Source organism: Annulohypoxylon truncatum, assembly GCF_022578515.1.
Source record: "Annulohypoxylon truncatum strain CBS 140777 unplaced genomic scaffold F4807scaffold_2, whole genome shotgun sequence".
NCBI classification, from domain to species: Eukaryota; Fungi; Ascomycota; class Sordariomycetes; order Xylariales; family Hypoxylaceae; genus Annulohypoxylon; species Annulohypoxylon truncatum.
The window spans coordinates 1,174,857-1,196,094 of NW_025953788.1; the positions used below are offsets into that span (position 1 = coordinate 1,174,857).

General features: G+C 46.7%; 9 protein-coding genes across 9 annotated transcripts; 3 read left to right on the forward strand and 6 right to left on the reverse strand.

The window, feature by feature from the left end:
- Positions 1 to 72: 72 nt before the first annotated feature.
- Positions 73 to 2,232, reverse strand: F4807DRAFT_407537 (putative oxidoreductase). Its single transcript, XM_047996385.1, has 3 exons — positions 1,846 to 2,232; positions 1,264 to 1,784; positions 73 to 1,177 (listed from the first exon to the last, which is right to left on the reverse strand). The coding sequence occupies exons 1-3, from the start codon at positions 2,114 to 2,116 to the stop codon at positions 194 to 196; spliced, it is 1,776 nt and encodes a 591-aa protein (XP_047858846.1). The 5' UTR covers positions 2,117 to 2,232; the 3' UTR covers positions 73 to 193.
- Positions 2,233 to 2,627: 395 nt separating this feature from the next.
- Positions 2,628 to 4,467, forward strand: F4807DRAFT_455968 (putative elymoclavine monooxygenase; the record flags this gene model as incomplete). The annotated part of the gene is made up of 7 exons (XM_048000807.1): positions 2,628 to 2,880; positions 2,961 to 3,024; positions 3,085 to 3,286; positions 3,390 to 3,501; positions 3,726 to 4,036; positions 4,123 to 4,233; positions 4,303 to 4,467. 7 exons carry the CDS (start codon positions 2,628 to 2,630, stop codon positions 4,465 to 4,467), a joined length of 1,218 nt encoding a protein of 405 aa, XP_047858847.1.
- A 641-nt stretch (positions 4,468 to 5,108) lies between these two features.
- Positions 5,109 to 6,104, reverse strand: F4807DRAFT_455969 (putative ergot alkaloid A; the record flags this gene model as incomplete). Its single annotated transcript, XM_048000808.1, has 3 exons — positions 5,109 to 5,357; positions 5,429 to 5,628; positions 5,687 to 6,104. 3 exons carry the CDS (start codon positions 6,102 to 6,104, stop codon positions 5,109 to 5,111), a joined length of 867 nt encoding a protein of 288 aa, XP_047858848.1.
- Positions 6,105 to 6,411: 307 nt separating this feature from the next.
- Positions 6,412 to 7,886, reverse strand: F4807DRAFT_122138 (short chain dehydrogenase/oxidoreductase CpoX2). Its single transcript, XM_047992901.1, has 2 exons — positions 6,985 to 7,886; positions 6,412 to 6,926 (listed from the first exon to the last, which is right to left on the reverse strand). The coding sequence occupies exons 1-2, from the start codon at positions 7,571 to 7,573 to the stop codon at positions 6,730 to 6,732; spliced, it is 786 nt and encodes a 261-aa protein (XP_047858849.1). The 5' UTR covers positions 7,574 to 7,886; the 3' UTR covers positions 6,412 to 6,729.
- On the forward strand, positions 7,887 to 9,342 carry F4807DRAFT_122141 (putative oxidoreductase). Its single transcript, XM_047992902.1, has one exon. It carries the CDS (start codon positions 8,200 to 8,202, stop codon positions 9,322 to 9,324), a length of 1,125 nt encoding a protein of 374 aa, XP_047858850.1. The 5' UTR covers positions 7,887 to 8,199; the 3' UTR covers positions 9,325 to 9,342.
- A 549-nt stretch (positions 9,343 to 9,891) lies between these two features.
- On the forward strand, positions 9,892 to 13,698 carry F4807DRAFT_407562 (acetyl-CoA synthetase-like protein). Its single transcript, XM_047996386.1, has 2 exons — positions 9,892 to 10,185; positions 10,276 to 13,698. Exon 2 carries the CDS (start codon positions 10,361 to 10,363, stop codon positions 13,631 to 13,633), a length of 3,273 nt encoding a protein of 1,090 aa, XP_047858851.1. The 5' UTR covers positions 9,892 to 10,185; positions 10,276 to 10,360; the 3' UTR covers positions 13,634 to 13,698.
- Positions 13,644 to 15,480, reverse strand: F4807DRAFT_407564 (putative catalase Cat). Its single transcript, XM_047996387.1, has 2 exons — positions 15,199 to 15,480; positions 13,644 to 15,139 (listed from the first exon to the last, which is right to left on the reverse strand). Exons 1-2 carry the CDS (start codon positions 15,424 to 15,426, stop codon positions 13,808 to 13,810), a joined length of 1,560 nt encoding a protein of 519 aa, XP_047858852.1. The 5' UTR covers positions 15,427 to 15,480; the 3' UTR covers positions 13,644 to 13,807.
- A 1,507-nt stretch (positions 15,481 to 16,987) lies between these two features.
- On the reverse strand, positions 16,988 to 18,637 carry F4807DRAFT_407566 (P-loop containing nucleoside triphosphate hydrolase protein). Its single transcript, XM_047996388.1, has 3 exons — positions 18,234 to 18,637; positions 17,799 to 18,182; positions 16,988 to 17,741 (listed from the first exon to the last, which is right to left on the reverse strand). Exons 1-3 carry the CDS (start codon positions 18,394 to 18,396, stop codon positions 17,467 to 17,469), a joined length of 822 nt encoding a protein of 273 aa, XP_047858853.1. The 5' UTR covers positions 18,397 to 18,637; the 3' UTR covers positions 16,988 to 17,466.
- Positions 18,638 to 19,610: 973 nt separating this feature from the next.
- F4807DRAFT_122206 (fusicoccadiene synthase) lies at positions 19,611 to 21,196 on the reverse strand. The gene is made up of 3 exons (XM_047992903.1): positions 20,750 to 21,196; positions 20,410 to 20,695; positions 19,611 to 20,356 (listed from the first exon to the last, which is right to left on the reverse strand). Exons 1-3 carry the CDS (start codon positions 21,024 to 21,026, stop codon positions 19,951 to 19,953), a joined length of 969 nt encoding a protein of 322 aa, XP_047858854.1. The 5' UTR covers positions 21,027 to 21,196; the 3' UTR covers positions 19,611 to 19,950.
- Between the last annotated feature and the right edge of the window lie 42 nt (positions 21,197 to 21,238).

Consider the following 21,238-nt stretch of genomic DNA (forward strand, 5'->3'; position numbering starts at 1 on the left):
AATCAAGTGATCTGCTATAGTCTTGATGTGTCTACAAATTGCTAAAGTCACGAATAAGATGAATACAACTGGTAATGGTAATTAGATATCATTTCAGACCTGAATGGCGGTTTAGCCCAGCCTATCTGCCTCAGTAACAGGAAAATGGTCACTCATTTCTAGGAATGGAGTATGCTGATACCTAGTATTCTGTTTACAATCGAAAGGCTTCTCTTCTTTGAGATAACCAACCCATCACCCCCTTTTTGCACATGCCTTCGTCATCCCATGCGTCACTTCCAACACCTAGCCGAGTAACAAATAGTCCGTCTTTATCTACATCACGCTTGATTTGCGCCAAACGCTTGTAATTATCTCCCCAGTATACATTCTTAAAGTCTTTCTCATTGGGATCTCCTAGATTGAGATAAGAAGCCTTAAATCCCGGCTCGAGTGAGTAAAGAATCGGCATTTGAACGCTGTTTAACTCCTCTAAAGCTCGTGATTTCCCATATCCTGTCGGATCAACACCTCTTACATAGTTTACAAGTTGTGCCGAAGATCGCCAAGCCGGATGCATAGAAGTCGGTTCGTTTTCTATATTAACCTTACCCCCAAGGTTGCTAGTGAAAAGCATGTCCTTGGGACCCAAGGCGAGCCTTGAAAATGATTCTGCCATCCGCGCCGGGCCCTCTGGAGAAGTGAAGAGTTGGTGGGAAACTAGGATAGAGGCTTGGGTTATCCCGTAATCATCAGGGTAGACATCGGGAGTCGTCCGAAAATTGAGGCTAATTTTAGATATAAATTGAGCCGACATCTTGTAGGATATTCCATTTTCCATTGATTCAGTTAGACGTCGCCTTGTTTCTTCTTCTACGGCGGATATACTGGTATCATTCATGAAATATAGAGTGAGACCTGCTTTTAGTGAAACATTGGAGGCCGTGAGGATGAATTGTCCGGGGATGTTATCGTTGTTAAAAGTTTGAAGAATCCTGAGAAGACTCTTGATACCACTTCCCCAAAAGGTAGTGTCCGTACGGGATGAGGAAAGCGATATCGTTGATACCACAGCAGGGTCATCAGGGTATGCTCTGACCGTGGCCTGGGTGACGACACCAAAAGTGCCACCGCCACCTCCTCTTAAAGCCCAAAACAGATCTTGGTTCTCATGATGGTTCGCAGTTACGAGTGTTCCCTATCATAATAGCAAAACGCACGGTCATAGTCAGTTTGGTTATACTCAGAGAAATGAATAGGAATGAAGGGAGATTTGAGCCGTACATTGGCTATCACGACCTGAAATTCCAGCACATTATCGACAGCAAGTCCCCTTGTGTAGCTGAGGAAACTAGACACGCCACCTCCTTGGAGAAAGCCGCCTACGGCGCCTACGGTGGGGCATTCCCCGCCGACTATGATATAGCCATCTTGGGAGCCCCTTTCGTAAACCTCCCAGTGCATGACACCAGCTCCAACCGTCACAGCAGGCCCTGAGGATGTTGCAGCCCCTTTCGCTGTGAAATCCGAGTGATATCGAATCCCCTTGAGTAGGTGCGTGTGGATTTGAAGCGAATCTTGAGAAGCCGAACGCCCGGAACCATCATGCCCGGTGTTCTTGATCACCAACCGCAAGTTGTATTCCTTGGCAAATAGGACTGCTATCTGTACGTGCTGAAAGGTTCTCGCGGTGACAGAGTATAGAGGAACATGACCTTGGTGACATGGTACCTCACTTGGTCCGCCAATAGAACAAGTCTCGTTTGGAGAAGACCCTGCCTCCCAAACCCAATCTTGTAAAGCTTCTATATTGATTTTATGTAAGCTCCTATAGTTAATCCAAAGACTGAATGTAGCTAAGCTAACCTGGTTGAGAAGCCCTCCAGCCACTATCTCGGGCAAGAAGCAGCAACTCATCACAAGCACTCTTGTCAAAAGTTGGGTAATGACAAACATGCCCCAAAGGCCTTAGTCGAACAAGGTTGCCACCGGTGGAGACATTCAGCTGGTTCCATGCTTCATCGGATGGCCAGCATGCTTCCCTCGGCCGGCATCGACATGACAAAGGAGGAATAGTGAGAATTAGAGCACACCAGCTGAATAGTGCAGCCACTGCGGCAATAATGTAGTACTGCATATTTGTTGCAGTTACCTATAGTAACGAATATTTTGTGGTCAAACGAGCTTTAATATGCGTATATCTCTTTTTAGTAATCTCCTAGCTCTGGTCCATGAGCAAATACGATTGCTTGGTGGTGATTGTGCTCGTGCACGTGTGCGTAACGACCACCCCAACCGTTTATATGTTTCAAGGAGCGATGCGACATTATTACGTGGTATCTTTATCGTTCGTGCAGTTGGTGGGGTGGTTGTAGTGAGAGATGTTCAGCTGCCATCATATCGCAGATCTTATCCATGGTATAACGATGTATCTCACCCTCGTGTGTCTCACACGTTCATGTACAGGTTTTGAGAATTTCCAATGAGAAGTAAAGCCCCTCAGTTGAGCTCTGAGCAGTCTCAGGACAGATCCGGCTCAAGCTTTCCCCCTTGATCTGTCTAATAGCCAGGTCGTTACTCATATCCATGCGTGTCGGCACCGATCTATGTTCGAGTAACTCATTTATCACAAACGTGAGAGGATTAAGATGCCTCTAGACGAGTTTTCAAGTCGAGAAGACCAATGGACGGGCAAGCCATGGTTTCAGCACTTCTTAATTGCATTGGCAGCTGTTTTTGTAGTGCCTGCTATCATTGCTATTATTCATCGTGTCTACATTCACCCTCTTCGCCATATACCAGGGCCGTTGTTGGCAGCCGTGACTGACTTTTATGGATTTTATCATAATTTCAAAGGAGGAGGGTATTCGAAGTTATTCCGGGATCTTCACAAGAAACACGGTACGTGTACCTAGTCTTTGTTTACGCTAAGGTGTTATAAACTCGTCGCTCGGGCACTTATCTAAACAATCATTCAACAGCCTCTCCAGTTATTCGGATTGGTCCGAATCATGTTCATGTGGACAGTCCAGAATTATTCGAGGAGTATGGATGACAGTCTCATAACCCATCAAACATTTGTGCAGAATTGATATGTTGTTCAAGGATATTTCGAATCGGATCAAATTATGCCAAAGACCCATCATTCTACAAGAATTTTGGTGGTCTGGATGCCATGCTGGATGCCGAAGACTTTCGCACATATCGTACTCACATCTCGTCGTTGTACTCGGCTAGGTCTGCTGACAGGCTCGCGCCAAGATTACTGACAGAACTCCAAGCCATCGAGAAACGGCTGGAGCAAAATGTAGGCGCACACAGAGCAGTCAATATTCAAAAAATGTTTCGAACCTTGAGTGTGAGGACCTAGATCATACTATTATCCCGTTGGAAGCTAATTGATGATCTAGGCGAACATAGTTCTTCGACTACTTTTCCCTCAGGATGTGAACCTTTTTGAGACTGAAGGTTATCATCCTTTCTTGGAAGCTTTTGATATGATCATGACTAAGACATGGCTAAGTTAGTGTCCTAATTCATTGCTAAGTCAAGCTAATTTATGTTCCTTTTCTTCTTATTATAGTGCTTACTTATCCCCTTATCGGTATGGGGCTTGGCCTTATTCCTGGATTTGGTTATGCTCAAGTTAACCAAGCGTACGAAAAGTTCATAAGGGCAAGTCCAAACCCCCGCCACGGTTAGGTTTGGATTTTGAAATAACTAATACAGCTGACAGTATTGTGAAGAATGGGCAAATGATGCTCAACTACTTCGAGCTAAGCAAAGAGAGCTAGAGCGCGACTCTCATATGACTAGATACTTAGATATAGATCCTAACGACCATAAAAAGGTGAAAGCCGTCCCTCATCCCTTAGAAGATATCTTCAACTTCATTGCTGGAGGAAGTGATACAACGGCATACACAGCATCTTGTGCTGTCCACTATCTGCTCAGCTCACCCGAAATTCTCGCCAAGCTCCAAGCCGAGCTCGACCAGTCGTCCTTAATTATCCGTGGGGACTTTGACCACAAAAGGATCCAAAATCTTCCATACTTGGTATGTTTTCCAGTCCCCCCCAAAAACCATTCGTGCGGTGGGAGGCTATCAAAAGCGTCATTTTACTAAAAAGAGTGTATGTATAGAATGCGGTAGTCAAGGAAACCCTTCGCCTTTCTAACCCCGTCCCGGGATGTCTTCCCCGGATAGTTCCGAGCGGCGGTATTCACGTCAAATCTGTTTATATTCCTGCTGGTGTAAGTGGTTTGTTCTAGACAATCGCGAGCGACGTGTCTTTTCGAGATATTTCTAATTGGATAAAATAGACAGCCGTGTCAGTGACACTTCTGTGCATCCAGCAAAATGAAAAGCTGTTTCCGGAGCCCCAGAAATTTAGGCCAGAGAGATGGTTGGGCGAAGAGGGAAAGCTGGTTGAAAAATGGAACATTGCATTCAGTCGAGGGCCTCGTCAATGCATCGGGACAAAGTGAGTTTTGTTATTCGATAATGCATGGCAAGAGAAAAGATTACGTTTGACTAAAATGTTTGTTATTCATTCTAGTATCGCTTACCTTGAATTACACTCCTGTCTCGCGTATCTCTTTTCTCACTTTGAGCTCGCTCTTCCGAACAACACCGGGAATAGATTGGAGTGGGTCGACCGATTTGTTGCAACAAACCTCAAGGATGTGGAAGTAGTCGTTGTGAAAAATAGGTGGTCTTGAAGAGATCATTCAGCCCTTGTTGGTTTGACTTAGGTTAACGCGTTAATATTCAAGAATAGACTGGGTGGATTGATAATTGTTTATTATTCAAGAAAAGTAAGGTTGACTAGTCAGATAGTCTAGGTGGCCTGCGCCATACAAGCTGTGGCTTGTCCGTCGGGACCACGTGGCGTAGTCCCAACAGCCCTTATCGGGTTTTTCTAACTCTATTGAACGCTATTATTTTTGCCGCGACAACTTATTCCTGAAGTCCCTAGAGTCCATAGAACACGTCGAATGTCGAATCGTGCAATTAAGCTAGTTTCCAGCCAACCAGAGAACGCGCTCCCCGACCTGAGCTACAACGAACACCCTGCTAAATCGAAAATCGTAGGCAATATTTGGTTGAGACTTGTGTAAGCGCTATCCTACAACCAGACTTCCTTCTCACGGACAGCAAAATCTCGGAAGCTCAGTGGGAGAGTTCCTGTCACCTCTTCCACAACATGATTCAGTCTATCCTCCGCCCCGTTCTTGATTGCAATATCCATTTCAGCTAGCATCTCTGCATCTTCAGTAGGCATACCCGTGGACTCCAATCTTTTGACTAATTCTCCCTTGGAAAGATTTACATGGGTAATCTTTCTACGGAGAACGGACGTGAGAACCGTCGCGACCTAATATAAACATAATTTAGTTCCAATGGTCACTACTTCTCTCCCAAGCCAGAAGTTACGGGGAATTTTACATTGTCATAGGTAAGTAGTTCGGGCCCTAGGATGATGTGATCAGTGTTGCGAGATGTTTGGTCTGTCAAGGCACGGAATGCTACCCGAGCAATATCATCCGCCGACACAAACGGGATCTTCCCATCTCCGGTAGCGGAATAGATCTTGCTTTCATTTTTAATTGAAATTGTCTGGAGTTCGTGGGCATCAGAGAAGTTTTCTGGAATTCTTTTTTTAGCTGGTGTCTCCTATCGATGGGTTAAGTACAAAGAGTGTACCCATGAACCACGTTGGCCTTAAGACAGTATACTCTACGTTTTTCAGTGAGTCAAGATACTCATGAACTTGTCCCATCGCCGGCCCTCCTTTCTCAATGGTGCTCGCACTGAGAAGCACGAATTTCTTCACATTTCGTTTCCGAGCAAAGTCCACAAAACGGATCATAGGCGGGGCTAGGTCGAAAATTGGAGGCGGAACAAGATACACCTCTGAGATTGGCGCCATGCCTTCAGCAGACGCTTTGGTGAAGGGATTCTCATAGGTATCGGCTTTGGTCCAGTCAAAGGCTGCTTGTTGATAGGGGCTGTTTGGATTGGTTGAGCGAGATGCTACAAGAAAAGGAAGATGAGCATCGTGGATGAGTGAGGAGATGCGACTAGCAGTCTTTCCTCGGCCGCCAAGCAGTAGAATAGTCATGATATAAGGATTGATTAACACTTTGATTTTGTTGGCTAAGTGATGCTCAGACGTTACGGAGTCTGAGGAAGCTTAGGGAAATAATGAATCAACTTTCGGCTTCCAATAATTACAATACATTAGGTAGTAATTTGGTAGAACTCGTATGTTTGACGGCCGTCTGAACGCCGAACGATAGAACCGAACCTCGAGACCCGAGAGAACTATCAGCTAAAATCGAATACATACTCCAAGCCGTGTCCCTATTCTTTATCCCAGTAGATGCAAAAGGCGAACATGGCACATCAATCAACACTGCTTCGCAGTGGTTTAACTTATTATCATTACCTGCCGCTCTATGTACATATAATACATATGCAGTAAGCAAATCTGCGGCCAACGCAACGGGGCGCTGCGTGTCTCAGTTCAGCTGCTTGTCAAGTTCCCGATCTGGACGTCACAATTTAACCCCTTAATTTCATTCGTCGTAGCTTGCAGCTATGTAGGCAGGGTTCCCTGAGACAAACCCTTTTTTTCGATCTGGCCCACCATATCTATATGCATATGCCACACCGGGATGTTGACACCATAAAATAACTACATAGTAGGTACCTTGGGTATGTAGGTAGGTAGGTAAGATATCTTACTAAGGTATGCAGGCGCCTACATTGATATTCGCCCCATATACCGGGCGAGAATCTTCACTCAGCAACCATACGATCGTCCTAGCCACATCATGTGGCTCAATCAATGAGAACCCCTCTTTCCTGTATAACTCCTTGATGTCATCAATGCTGTTCGCTGCAGGTTGAAATCTCGGTAGTAGTGGTGTGTTTGTAATTCCTGTGTAGTTCCGTCAGCTTGAAGAAGAGCGCCTCGCTAGCTCCAGTGATGTGCTCACCCGGAGAAACACTATTGACGCGAATTCCCAGCGGAAATGTATCCGAGGCTACACAGGTCGTGAAGTATACGCAAGCCCCCTTTGAAGTGCCGTATGCGAAAGCATCTGGAATGTGGTGGAGAGCTGCGACGCTTGCCACATTCACGATACTACGATCCCCCACAGGAAGATTCTTCATCACTTGGACCTCAGCCCGCGTGCAGTGGAATACCCCGTCCAAATTCACTCTCATGATTCTAGTCCAAGCTTCATCTGTTTCTTCTAAAATTGCGGGGGTCTGTCGTAGGCTCCCTGCCTGGGCAATACCGGCGATATTGGCTGCCCCATCAAGGTTTCCAAAAGTGGTTATGATGGCTGCCATCCACTTCTCAACCTCAGCAGAAGATGCGACGTCTAATACGGTGCAGTGGACCTGAGTTGATGAATTGATTTCATTGATGTGCTGCGTAATACTGTGAAATCCTTTATCTGAGATGTCGCCGATACAGATCACGGAGGCACCGCGCTGGGCCAGCAATTGGCACGTTGCTGCTCCAATGCCGGATGCACCACCCGTTACGGCGATGGTCTTGGATGTTACAGATGCCATAACAAGATATCAAATCGATCGAAACCTCGAGCCTTTGGGCGACTACGTTGGATGAATTAGAGGTAGGTACCTATCAGGTAAGTTGGTGGGCAGGGAGGCAAAGTGAAACTTCCATGCCAGTTCTTCTATATAAATATCCATGACTTGACTCCGAATGGAGCCTTAATTCACGGTCGATATCATATATATAAATAGGTACCTATATTTTACAGAATAATACGTAACATCGATAATATTAACCGACACAACGTACACCGTTCACTACCTACCTACTTATGGATTAAATACGTCGAACTAGAATCATACTATAAGATATACCTGGGTACCTGCTATCCCTTAGTAAAAGATTTTGCTAAAATCACGCGCAAGATATGAGTGTTTCAACCAGTCCTTAAGCATTTCAGATTACATCAACTCGAGGAATTTTGGTTCCCTGTTGTGTGTCGACCACGAACTCATGTTCCACTTCTAGATGCTTTCTTTTCGTATGCCTTTTCTCAAATTTGTTTCAGAGAAACCGAAAATAGATCGATTTTACATCTGATATTGATCGCCCAATAGCGTTTCAATTCATTAGTCGTTTGCTTCAACTGAATATCGGATTGACTGCTACCATCAATACCAAGATGGATAGTTCTTCTAGTCTATTCAAGCCCCTTCAACTCGGACGATGTCTACTGCAGCACAAAGCGGTTCTTTCCCCCATGACCCGATTTCGAGCGGATGATTCTGCCGTGCCGTTGCCGTTTGTCAAAGAGTACTATACGCAGCGAGCGTCTGTTCCGGGCACTTTACTGATCACGGAAGCAACTGCAATCTCCCCCCGATCCAAGGGGTTTGCAAACGTCCCTGGTATCTGGGAAACGGAACAAATCCGCGCATGGAAAGAAGTTGTGGAGTCGGTTCATTCGAAAGGGTCCTACATCTGGCTTCAATTATGGGCCACAGGTCGCAGCGCAGAAGTAGATGTTCTGGCTGCTAACGGATTTGACCTCACATCCAGCAGCGCAGTCCCAGTCGGACCAGATGAACCTACTCCACGGGAATTGACGGTGGCAGAGATCGAGACTTACATCGAGGATCACGTACGGGCCGCGAAGAATGCGATCATTGCAGGGTTTGACGGCGTCGAGATACACGGAGCAAACGGGTTCCTGATTGACCAATTTTTCCAAGCGTCATGCAACCAGCGAAACGACGAGTGGGGCGGGAGTATCCAAAAACGTTCTCAATTTGGTCTCGAGATAACTCGCAGAATTGTGGACGCGATTGGCGCTGACCGCGTCGGCGTGAAGCTTTCTCCTTGGAGCACGTTCCAAGGGATGGGCACCATGAGTGACTTGACTGCTCAATTCGAATACGTAATTATCCGTCTTCGCGATATGGACGTTGCATATCTGCATCTGGCAAACTCCAGGTGGGTGGAGGACGTCACACATCCAGACGCCGACAACGAGACGTTTGTGCGCATGTGGGGGAAGGAAAAGCCGGTCCTGCTGGCAGGAGGGTATGATGCAACGTCAGCTAAGCAGGTAGTTGACAAGACATACAAAGGACATGGCAATGTGGCTGTTGTGCTTGGTCGGCTGTTCATCTCGAACCCGGATCTTCCGTTCCGTATGAAGCGTGGGCTACCACTGCAGAAATACGATCGTGATACATTTTATGTGCCCTTTTCGGAGAAGGGCTATTTGGATTATCCATTTTGTGACGAGTTTTTGTCTTCAAAGCTCATTGGGCTATCAACTTAGTAGCTCTTTGCGATAGACACGCCTCGTGCTTATTACTATGTACCTAATGGAGAATAATTTGTCATCATGACCCTGCTCAGGTTGTTTCTCTCAGGTGTACAGGGTTTGAAGCCACCTAACCTTGGACTTCGAGATTTCGATAACGTCGGTTGATTCCCGCTGATAAATTCCGTACTGTGATAACCCATTGGTTGGCACAAGACTAAAACTCCACCAGAGGTTGCGAGCAGCACCCTCAAGATCTTCATCCTAGTTGGTACATAGGTAGGTACCAGCTGTACTTGCAATCTCCTTAAGAGCCTCAATGCTCACGAGATCGCTCCACCAAGTGATTATTATCATGCATATTACCCGTTTTGTCACTCGTCCATGAAACAGTTTCAGCTGAATCACTGACCGGCCCCGCACCACTACATCTGTTCTACATATCTCATGGGTTAATGTTCCATTGCATGGGTACCTAGGTACGGTACTCATCATGATGCACAGAGATGCGACTCTATCGTTGCTTGCCTGCAATACCAGCCTATCGAATTTCAGACTTTCACGAATCCAGCGCCGCTTTATATGAAAGCTATTAAAGCATTTTACTAAACCCAATTAGAACTGCTGTGCTGGATTTTGCGTCTCGTTTCTCTATTTTTTCACTCTCATCTAAGTACCTACTTAGGTGCTCATTAGGTATCATTGCCTATATGGGAGGCTTGTATCCCAAATGGCAACACACTCCGGCGATGTAGCAATGTCTACTACACTATATATGCGGGACGTGTGGAGTCGAACTTGGTGATACCATCATGACTTCGAAAGTACTCCGGACATCTCGGATAGCTAGCCGGGAGACTTGTTACTATCCACGAAGTAAGTCCGTTTCCATAGTGCCATGTAAAATGAATCAACAGGCCAGAGGCCCACCATCATGTTAAGAGAGGGCTGACTTTTATTACGAAGTAAAAAATACCCGGCTAAGCAGTGAAGCAAGCATAGCTCTTGCCTACCTACTAAATCTCAATCCTGTTAGATCATTATCGCGAACATGCTTGAGAAAACGGTGTCTGTTCCAACCGAAAACGGTGCAAAGACGGAGACATCGTCTCTCCTGAGTGACCTGGATAAGGAAAAGTTATGCATGTGGAACAAGCGTCCCTCTTCTCACACACAGCCCTGTGTGGATACTCTCATCCATGAGCGTTGCTTGTCTCGGCCGACGGCACCCGCAGTATGTGCGTGGGATGGCGAGTTCAGCTATGGCGAGCTAGATGACCTTTCATCGGCACTTGCGCAGCACCTGGCAGCGCTGGGCGTTGGTCCAGAGGTGTTTGTACCCCTTTGCTTCGAAAAGTCGCGATGGACTACTGTCGCTATGCTTGGGGTGACCAAGGCCGGCGGAGCATTCGTGTTGCTCGATCCATCACATCCAGAGGCCAGACTCCAAAGAATCTGTCAGCTTGTGTCCGCAAAGTTGATCGTCTCTTCGGCCCAGTGTGCAAAATTAGCTGCGAATCTTGTGGCTACGGTCGTGGAGGTCAGAGACGGGGATACAGTGTGGCTTGCAGGTGAGGGTCTATGGACTTCTTCATCTGCGGTTCCTGAAAATGCTCTCTATGCAATCTTCACTTCCGGTTCAACCGGGACACCCAAAGGGGTAGTTAGCCAGCATTCATCATTTGATGCTGCGATCCGCCCGTATACCGAAGCCGTTGGCCTCGACCAAGAGTCGCGGGTTTTCCAATCCTCCTCATATGCATTCGACGTTACTATCTTCGACACGTTCATGACTTTGATCAACGGTGGATGTATATGCGTTCCCTCGGATAATGATAGGTTGAGCGACATCGCAAAGGCAATTGAGCATTTTCGAGTCACTCACTCCAGCTTCACGCCAACAGTCGCGCGGATCCTACATCCAACGGACCTTCCAACTTTGAGAACATTAGTCCTCGGCGGAGAGAGGCTCACGATAGATGATGTTGCAAAATGGGTTGGCCATGTTCGGGTCCTCAATTTGTATGGTGCGTCTGAGTGCACCATCATGTCGATCCAATTGATGACCGGATCTGCTCTCCAGAACACAGATTATGCGACGGGGAGCGCTCGTTGGATCGTGGATCCGAACGACCACGAGAAACTCCTGCCTATCGGAGCTATTGGTGAATTGATTATTGAAGGGCCGATCGTAGGGCGTGGCTACCTCGGCAGTCCAGTACAGACATCGTGCACTTTCATCCAGCCTCCAAGGTGGCTACGACAACTCCGAGGCCCTGAGTATTGCCGCACATTATACAAGAGTGGCGACCTCGCACAATATACCGCTGATGGGTCAATACGAGTTATCGGACGCAAGGACACGCAAGTCAAGCTTCGGGGACAGCGCATCGAGCTGGGTGAGGTCGAGCACCATGTTCGATTAGCAATTCCTAGTGCAAGATACGCGATTGCGGAGGTCGTGGTGACGCCTGGTTCTTCGTGGCCCCCAATGCTTGTAGCCTTCATCTACAGTGGAAACGAGCCTGGGGTGGAGAGCAGAGAACAAAAGGAAGTCCGAAAGAATACGTTGGCTGAGCCTAGCGATTCGTTTCGTTCCCAAATTCCGGCAATACAGTCCCGGCTTCAACAATCTTTGCCTTCTTATATGGTCCCTTCGGTCTTTCTCCCGTTAGCAGCTTTGCCGTTGACTAGCACAGATAAGACAAACCGCAAGGCCTTGCGGGAGCTTGTAGCAGCACTATCAAGGGAGGAGCTAGAGAGATATCAACCGCCAACGACGACGAAACGCACACCGCTGACTGCGACGGAGAAGCTCTTGCAACTGTATTTTTCTCAGGCCTTGAACCTTCCAGTAGATGAGATCGGGGCAGATGATCACTTCTTTTACCGCGGCGGGGATTCTCTCACGGCAATGAAGCTAGTGGCAATGGCTAGGAAGGACAAGCATATCTTCACTGTTCAGGATGTTTTCAATCACCCTCGCTTATCTACCCTAGCGTGTATAGTTCGACGCGGAACGAATGACATCGACGAGGCACCTCCAAAGCCATTTTCCCTTGTGAATAAACAGCGAGACGAGATCAGAGCTGCCGCTCAACAGTGTGGCTTGCCGGTCAGAGCGATCGAGGATCTATACCCCTGCACGCCGCTTCAACGCGGCCTCATGTTCGAAACCATGCGAGACGCTAAGGCGTACATCGCGACTATTACACTTCGTTTGCCAATAGACATCGATCTTCAGCGCCTGAAGGAATCGTGGATAGCCGTAGCAGCTGCCCATCCGATTCTGCGTACAAGGATGGTCCTATCCCCCTCATATAGTCTGGTACAAGCCGTGATTCGTGAGGATATCCAATGGATTATCTCGAAAGACATGGAAGGAAAAAAGTTCAGCGTTGGCATTGGAAAACCGTTGGTGCAATTGCACCTCTGTTGCGAAAAGGGCAATCCAGGTCGACCCTATCTCTTGCTAATGATCCACCACGCTGTTTACGATGGGTGGACTTTGCCCTTGATCTTCGCAGAAGTCGAGGCGGCTTACCATGGAAGAACGCTTGCGCCACGCCCTGTCAGCGCCTTCATCCATTACCTGCAGTCAGCTCACGATTCTGAAAGCTATTGGAGTTCTTTGATGGAGGGCCTTCAAACTCCCACATTCCCTACTCTACCTTCCAAAATATACCATCCGTCTCCGGATGCCACCATGCACGTTGCAATTATCACCTCTAGTCCGTATCCAAGAGAATTTACTAAAAGCGCTTACGTGCGGCTAGCATGGGCCATCACAGTCGCTCAGCATTCAGAAACCAACGACGTTTTCTTCGGAACGGTAGTATCGGGCAGGAATGCTCCAGTCGCTGGCATCGAACTGATGACCATCCCGACTGTCGCCACGGTTCCATGTCGGGTCACGTTGGATATTCGGAGCCCGGTTCAAAGTGTTCTCCAAAAGATTCAGGATGATATGATGACAAGTATCCCCTTTGAGCAACTTGGTCTCCCCGAAATGTGTCGCATAGGGGAACATGTCAAGCTGGCATGTTCCTTTCAAACGTTGCTAGTAATACAGCCAGGCGTGACCCCTAACACATTCTCATGGGTGCAAGAGACCGATTCAGCTCTAGATTATCGGGCAGATGCTATTTATGCTATAAACCTGTTTTGTGGGCTTGAAGGAGACGAGATGAAAGTCACGAGTTTCTATGACTCCAACGTGGTGAGAGAGGATGAGATGCAACGAATATTGACTAATTTTAGCCACGCCCTTCGAGGACTGTATCAAAGCCCCGATAGTCTGGTTGGGGATATAATTGATGGTTAGAAATAGATTACGAGTTTATACAGAGGTACCTATCTAATGTTTCAATTTCTGCCAAAGTACCTACTGCTATTCCTTTAGTTGGCATAAGACTACAGCTCTCCCACGATTAGTAACTGTACTTCCAGCAGCCCCTAAGCTCCATTGGCATCCACAAAAGCTTACTTCTAGTACTGGTTACAATTTCAAAGACCCCGGCTTCCCTCGAGGAATCACAACTTTGTCCTTAATCAGCTTCTCTGTAGCTTCGCGAACATGCTCTGATAGGTCGGTAGCAATTAGTCCCAGGGTACCATAAACCTTCTCCCTGATCTCCCGGTGTGTCTGTGCCACGGATAGTGCCATGTTCTCGACGAGGCTATTTTGGAACTCGGGGCTTCGTAACGTGGGCAATACCTCCCAGAATTCCCTAGGGAACTTATAGTCCTGTTCATTTACCTCCAGCCATGCTTTAGAAGATACCTTAGCCACCCAAGAATCAAACTCTGTATCGGGCTCTTTTGGCTGGTTGAATGTCATGAGGTTACAGTCCGATAGATATCCTGGAAGACTACCGTAATTGGTAGTGCTTGTTGCCGCCCCATCCCTAAGAAGGGGGTTGAAAGTACATTTGGACCGATTAGCTGGTAACTGCTGGTTGTTCACTCCAAGGCGATACCTTTGAGCATCAGGATATGCAAACATACGGGCTTGCAAGACGGGATCTTCAGACGGTTCGACGCCGGGGACGAGATGCGAAGGCGAGAATGCTAATTGCTCGATTTCGGCGAAGTAATTTGCCGGGTTGCGTTTCAGGGTCAGTTTTCCAAATGGGCGAGATGGAATGACATTGATATCCCGAGGGTAATTGCCCAGGTTCCAATGCTTGGTGAGATCAAGAATATCAAAGCCAAGCTTGTCTGCGTCCTTGGGGTCAACCACCTGGACGTTTGCTGTCCAAGTCGGGTACTCCCCTCTTTCGATCGCTTCATAAAGATCTCTTGTAGCAGAATCTGGATCGATCGGGGACGCGGTCTGGATCTTCTCGCCTGTGGTAAAATTGGGCCCGGAGTCTGAGGAAAGGAAGAAATGAACATATTTCCAACTACCATCGGGTAGGACCCATTTATAGGCATGGCCCACGTATCCGCTCATGCTACGGTAGTTGAACATGGTGCCGAACTCGCTATAAAGCCAAAGTACCATATGTAGCGATTCGTGATTGTTACAGACCCAATCCCACCACATATTGGGGTTTATAAGATTGGTCTGTGTATCTCGTCTCTGAGCATGCATCATGCCAGGAAACTTAATGGGGTCGCGGATGAAGAACATGGGAATGTTCAAACACACCCAATCCCAGTTGCCCTGCTCCGTGAAGAACTTGATTGCCATCCCTTTGGGATCGCGAACTGATTCGGCAGATCCTCGCTCGAGACCGGTTGTCGAAAACCGGGCGACACAAGGAGTCTTCTTCCCGACCCCTAGTAACATGTCGATGTTGCAAATGTCAGAGATATCGTGGGTGACCTATCCCTTGACTATTAGTATTTCTCCTTGCTTTTTTTCAGGGAAATCAAAGCAGTCACCTCGAACTCTCCATATGCACCGGCACCCTTTGCATGCACGACTCGTTCTGGAATTTTTTCACGATTGAAATGTGACAACAGATCAATCAGATGAAAATCCTTTAGCAAAAGATGCTTTCCGTCTCTTTGAGATCCCTCCGGTTTCATGACTGGGCAACCATTTGAAGCTGTATAAAGGGGCATCTTGGTAGGATTATTATGAGGACCTCCTTTAACGTCGTTGCTCATATCAAACAAGTGAAATAATGATTTCTGAGCACCTTAGTATCGAAGAAAGGCAGTGCTTGTGAGTAGCGAAAGATATCCATATTGTGAGCTTTTTATATTACATACATACCCTTGAGTACCTGAGTTTTATGTTATGTATTTAGTACTTACATTTATTCATATAAAATTACGGTGCGTGAAATCCGTAAAACCGTTAACTTTACCGTTACAACCCATTTTTGGAGCACATCCCCTTTTGGAGCACAATCATCCTAAGTTTCGCCGAAACTACAGAGCGCTGGGTTCGATTCCCTGATCTTGCAGTTGTACACCCCATAACCTTTGATTCAACCGCGTTTACCCGGTTCATTCCATCGGTAAGCATATTGCATATCTTTCGATTTTCATCACACTGCTTACTTCAAAAGTATCACAGAATTCAACGAATTCATTGTGTCAAAGTCTATCTGTCTACAAACCAAATTCTTCGAACCCATTCTCCTCTCAAGAAAAATTACGTGAGTAACCAAAGTTTAAAGATATCTCCAACACATAGACCACCTGACCTTAGGTAAGACTAGATTGGGGGCGCGTGATGATAAAGCTCCTTACTAGTCACCTGATGACGTTAGGAATGGTATTGAATAATGGGTTGTAAGGTTATTCTTAGATCGACTCAACACTTAAAATATCTAGCTTAAAGTAAGTAAAGAGTCAAGTAAGCACCATTGATCACTGCGTCTCAAATGAGTTGAAGCACCTGCTGGCCCACAATAAAGTCTGTGGTCAGTCGTTAAAGCGCATAGTGTCCGTAGTAACGATGCCGCCCTGGTAGTAATATTAATGTTCTTGTTCTTTTATTCTCGTAGGTCAACTACAGAAGCCATACATAAACGTGAGGTGACTTTAGAGATCTAGTCTGCTGAGAGGTCCAGCAGCCAGGGGCCTAGTAGGATGGAGAGGCCGGCCCTCGGGAGGCTGTGGGAGGTCTCTGTCGGGGGATAAGTAGGAGAGAAGTGAGAGAGGTCCAAAATAGGCCCGTGAGGTGCCAGTCCTGCTAACAAGCTGCTTCGCAGCTTGTACGCCGTTGTATATAAGGTTTCGTCTCCCTTAGATTGTGAGAAGAGTGGCGTTATTCAATACCCTTAACCAAAACCCCCAACCCCCCATACTAACAGCAGCTTCGCTGCTCCTTTGCATTCACTCTACGCATAACTACGTAGTACGTCTACTGACAGTTTCAGGGAAACTTATTGGTGTCTGGGCTTTACAGCAGAATAGACAGCCCTGGAGGGCTTTTTCTGTATGTATAGTGTATACCATAGTCCCTAGGCAGGGGAGTTCAGAGTTCCTCGCGTAAAAATGCCGTCGTTTCCTTTCTCCTTAGTTCTGCCTCGTAACAGCAATTTACCATTGCCGCCCTTGTTTATGAGCTACTATCATGGGTATTAAGTTTATAATATTTTGGGTATATGTTGTTGTTGCTGTCCCACTTTCCATCGGGATCTGTAGTTTTTCGTTAAAACGCAAAAAGTTATCGTTACCTATGTAGGTAGGTAGGTAGCGATTCATCTAAATTGGTGGTGCCAGAGTTTTTATTTACCTAATGTGACAGAACTCATTTACATTATTTTCAAGCATAGGTATCTACTAGAAACCGGTGTATCATATTTACAACCCAAACGGAAAACTCATATTATAATGCAATTGAAGGACCAATCTAGTTAGATAGGTACACCGACCGGAATCTACCTATGTTACATGTTACTTAACATTCCTAGGATACACGTGTAAAGGTCGTTGTATAAAAGCTGCTTTAAACGCCGAACGAGCTTCCGACTAACATGATACAGTTCATAGGCCGATACAATTCCTAGCCTTTCGCTTGCGTAATAATAAATCAATGTCACTGTCGGCATTAACTACCCCACGCTAAACAAATCCTTGGAGTAACTAGTAGATCTTAGATCGAGTTTCATGCATTTTGACATGTCTCGAATCCCAGGATAGCGTCTAAAAAGAACCATTCTTATGCCAGGGATAGTATCTGCAGAGGCGATCTCAAGAAAACTTATTCTTCCATAGCCAGTTTGCGGAATATGCAGTAAGTCCGATAGTGGAGAAGATACCAACCCAGGCTTTTAAGACGCCGAGAAGGACTTTGGTAGCGTACTCATCTGCTGCTTTAGCATCATTTGCTCTAGGGAACGGTTCATCGGGAATGGGGACTCCTAAGAATGCACATAGTGGCTCCCAACCCTGACCCAAGTCCATTTCTAAAAGCTGCTCCTTAGGGACAAGTGATCTGACTCTATCATTATGAGCTGTAAGGATGTCTATTGGTGCAGAATTGTTAGCAGCTAACTAGAGAAACCGCAGTGACTCAAACTTACGAGGGCCGCCCTTTTCAATAAGGTCGGTTGGGCTAGCATCCTTATTATCCAGGCCGGCAAGTCGTAAAGTTGAACGACTGTATACACTTGCGAATTTGGCAAGGTACCTCCATCCAGGGATAGGGGCGAGAACAGCACCAAGCCACCATGGCGTAGTTCTGCTAGTCAGAGTTGCGATGCTGTTCCACCACTTCTCCGGATCCCTTCGGACCAACACAACTTTTGCGTCAGGATACAGTTCCATCATCTCAGGCATAAAGTCAGACGGCGGTAGATCTGCAGTTGCCACGAAACCGGCGGTCGCCTTTCTGACAAGCTTCAGAGTTAGCTCCTTGTCGCCGGCTTCCCTTGCCTCGTATGCCTTGATCCATGTTGAACAGTAATCTTGAAGATGTTAGCCATAGGAGATAGGATTGCCGCCATTGCCAGGCTTACCATCGTCTCGAACTAGAATCTGGGTGCCTCCGTGGAGTACAGGCCCATCGACTAGCTTTTCTAAGGCTAAGGACATGGACACAGTCCCAGTTCGCGAGTAACCCGCCGATATGACCTGAACCTTCTTAGAAGGATCAGTAGGTATAGACGCGACCCCTCCCATGGTGGCTGGTGGAAAAGTATTAGATCCTAGGACCTAGCTATGAGGTTTTCGTTGATTAAACGGCCGAGGGGACGGGACGTTGGTGTTATTATTATGTTGGAAGGATTCCTCCGGACATGCGACCGTTGCAATGTAAGCATACTTGGTACTTGCCTAGGGATAGGCATGGCGCAATCGTATAAATTGATGGAAGGGTTATGATTATGTCTATTTTCTGAATATTGCTTTCTAGAGAGATATCATCACGATCTGGTTAGAAATATTACCCCTATTTGTAATTACAAGGTATTTATATGCATGGCCCCCAATTCGTTTCTTTTCTCCGTTCACCCCTCAGTGCCCCTGTAGTTGCAGTGCAGCAGCAGTTCGAAAGGGCGGAGTCAGAATAGCGTACTATAATAGGTCGAACATAATGGCCAATGAAACCTGTTCCTTTTAACACCAACCCTTTCGCTTAGGTGAGCCTTGAATTGGGCTTTTCTTCCTTCCCACATATACCGAGCGCTTACCTTGGACACCAGAGAATCCTAAAACCGCCTTTCTCCAGTCCCAATGATACTTTGCCATGCTAGGCAAGATAAACACTCCTACATGTTGCAACTGTAACCCTTCTAATGCACTAGCTCATGGTTTCCAAGAACCCAGTCTGCTCAAATCGTGCATTTCACATTTCGCATTTCCATATGAAGTGGCTTGGCAATTTTCGCTTCCTAGAAAGAGATCATCGAATAATGCCTCTATATGAGGCTAACCAGGCCACAGATCAGTCGACGTATCCACAATCGTCTTCTTCACGTGCATCAACGACCAATGGCAAGGAAGAGTCTAGACATGTCACGGATGCATTCAATTTATTTTGTGTAACACCAGGCTGACGACAACAAGAGACGTCGTAAATCACCAACCACCAAACCAGGCCGTACCGGCTTCAGGGTCTTGGTTACCAACCTATACGACCCAACCGTTTGACTAGCTATGTAATAGGGTTTTACATAGTATAATCGACCTCCCTTCATGGCCACTATCGTTACTAACGTTATTTTAGCCTACCTTAGTATACCTACCTAGTCATATAACATAGCGAAATAACCTCAACTCCCCTGCCACCCTAGTTTTAACAAGGGGATAACGCTAATCTAAAGATCGTCGGAGATTATTCCTCAAGGCTAGATTCTTATAAGCACTCAAAGACCATCGCTTATCTAAGAGCCGAGAAGAGACCACCAATAACCCTGACCACCTCCACCCCTTGATTAGTCACCTCGGCACGTCGTATTAGTCTCGCCACACGCCGCATCTTTGCATGCTTACGACCACAACTGGTCATCGCTAGTCCCGGCTCTTCAACAGAAAAGAACGAAGGGTGGCGTGTGGTTCGGAAATTTATGTGATCCTTTAGTCCTTGAAGACTTAGTCGTTGGCAACGATAATTCGCACATACCCCTGAAAAGGGAAAATGCTGACTGACAATTCGGAACTACATGCCGGTAATCTGAAGCGGCTACGTACACCCGACTTCCGACGGCAACATGACAGATGCTCTATTCCCACCACTCAGAAATCCCGATATCGAGGACAATAGATGCTCCAGACGAGATTCCCGATATAACTCAGCAGCACAGCTTCGAGGTACGTCCGGAGGTCTTGAGACAAGGTAAAGTCGTTTCTCCTCTCCTCCAATGTCTGGCAGTACGTTGAAATGGCCTTGATAGTCTCCTCGTGGCATATCTTCTTCGCTTCCTCTTCTCCTACAGACCTCTCTTTCATAATAACCCAAATAGCGTTAAAAACATAGTCATGCCCCGCCTGGACGGATGCAGCACGTTCCTTTTCCCATGAATAGAGATCATTAACCAAGCCTAAAGCTATGTAGGCCGGTCTAGCGAGCTTCATGCATAAGTCAAGTTCGTCATCCGGGATAGTTAAGCCCATACCAAAAGTCAGGGTACCGAACCAGATACTAGAAGTGTGAGGATTCATCAACTGATGTTTTTCGGGCTGACTTGAACTCACCCTTCGCCGGCATCAATAGCTCGTGCTGGCATATATTGATCCAATGTCTCAAATGGCGAAGATCTCGTCTTCGACGCAGATTGGACAAATCCTGCCCATGCCTTCATCGTAGTGATGGCCCGCTCTGGGTCTTTGGCCATCATCTCAGAGAGAAGCTGCAATTGAAGGCGCTTCTCGGGACGAGTTTTGGCGTCGATTTTGCCTTCAAGAGCGCTAGCCCCAAAGGTTTCCAGAAACCCACCGTTCTCTCCTAGATCCTTTTTCAAGTCAAAGCTTTCCATCCAATCTGCTTTCAAGTTAGCTTCCTATGTTCAATTGTCAAGATATGTTAGACAATTACCGTCATAGAGAAAGGCATATTCGTTGGCGTAGGAAATGATCTCGAGCCTGTCCGGCAGGCATTCCGGAACGGTCACGCACATGAAGCTATAGGGATCACCGAGCCCTCCATTGTAGCCCATAACAGGTTGGATGTATTTCGTCCAGTCCCGTTGAGCACGCAGAGTTCCTTTGATTTCCTCGGATTGGTCGTTATGCATACGTAGCGGAATACCGTAGTCAAGACCATCTGTCTCGTAGACAGTCGGATCGACCTCTCTGGAATAGCGGAACTCCATGTTTGAAGTCAGATTTACCCCATACGAGGGCAGGACTCTCCAGGTATCCGACTAACGCATGGTTACTCTTATTGCCAGAGCCGATCGGGTTGGGTAGGTAAAATATATGAGGGGAGTCGAAAAACCTGAACAACCTTGCTAGGGCTCTCCATATTAACGACAGCATTTCAGATGTCCAACACTTCTTATTCCAGCCAACCAGAAAAGTGCAA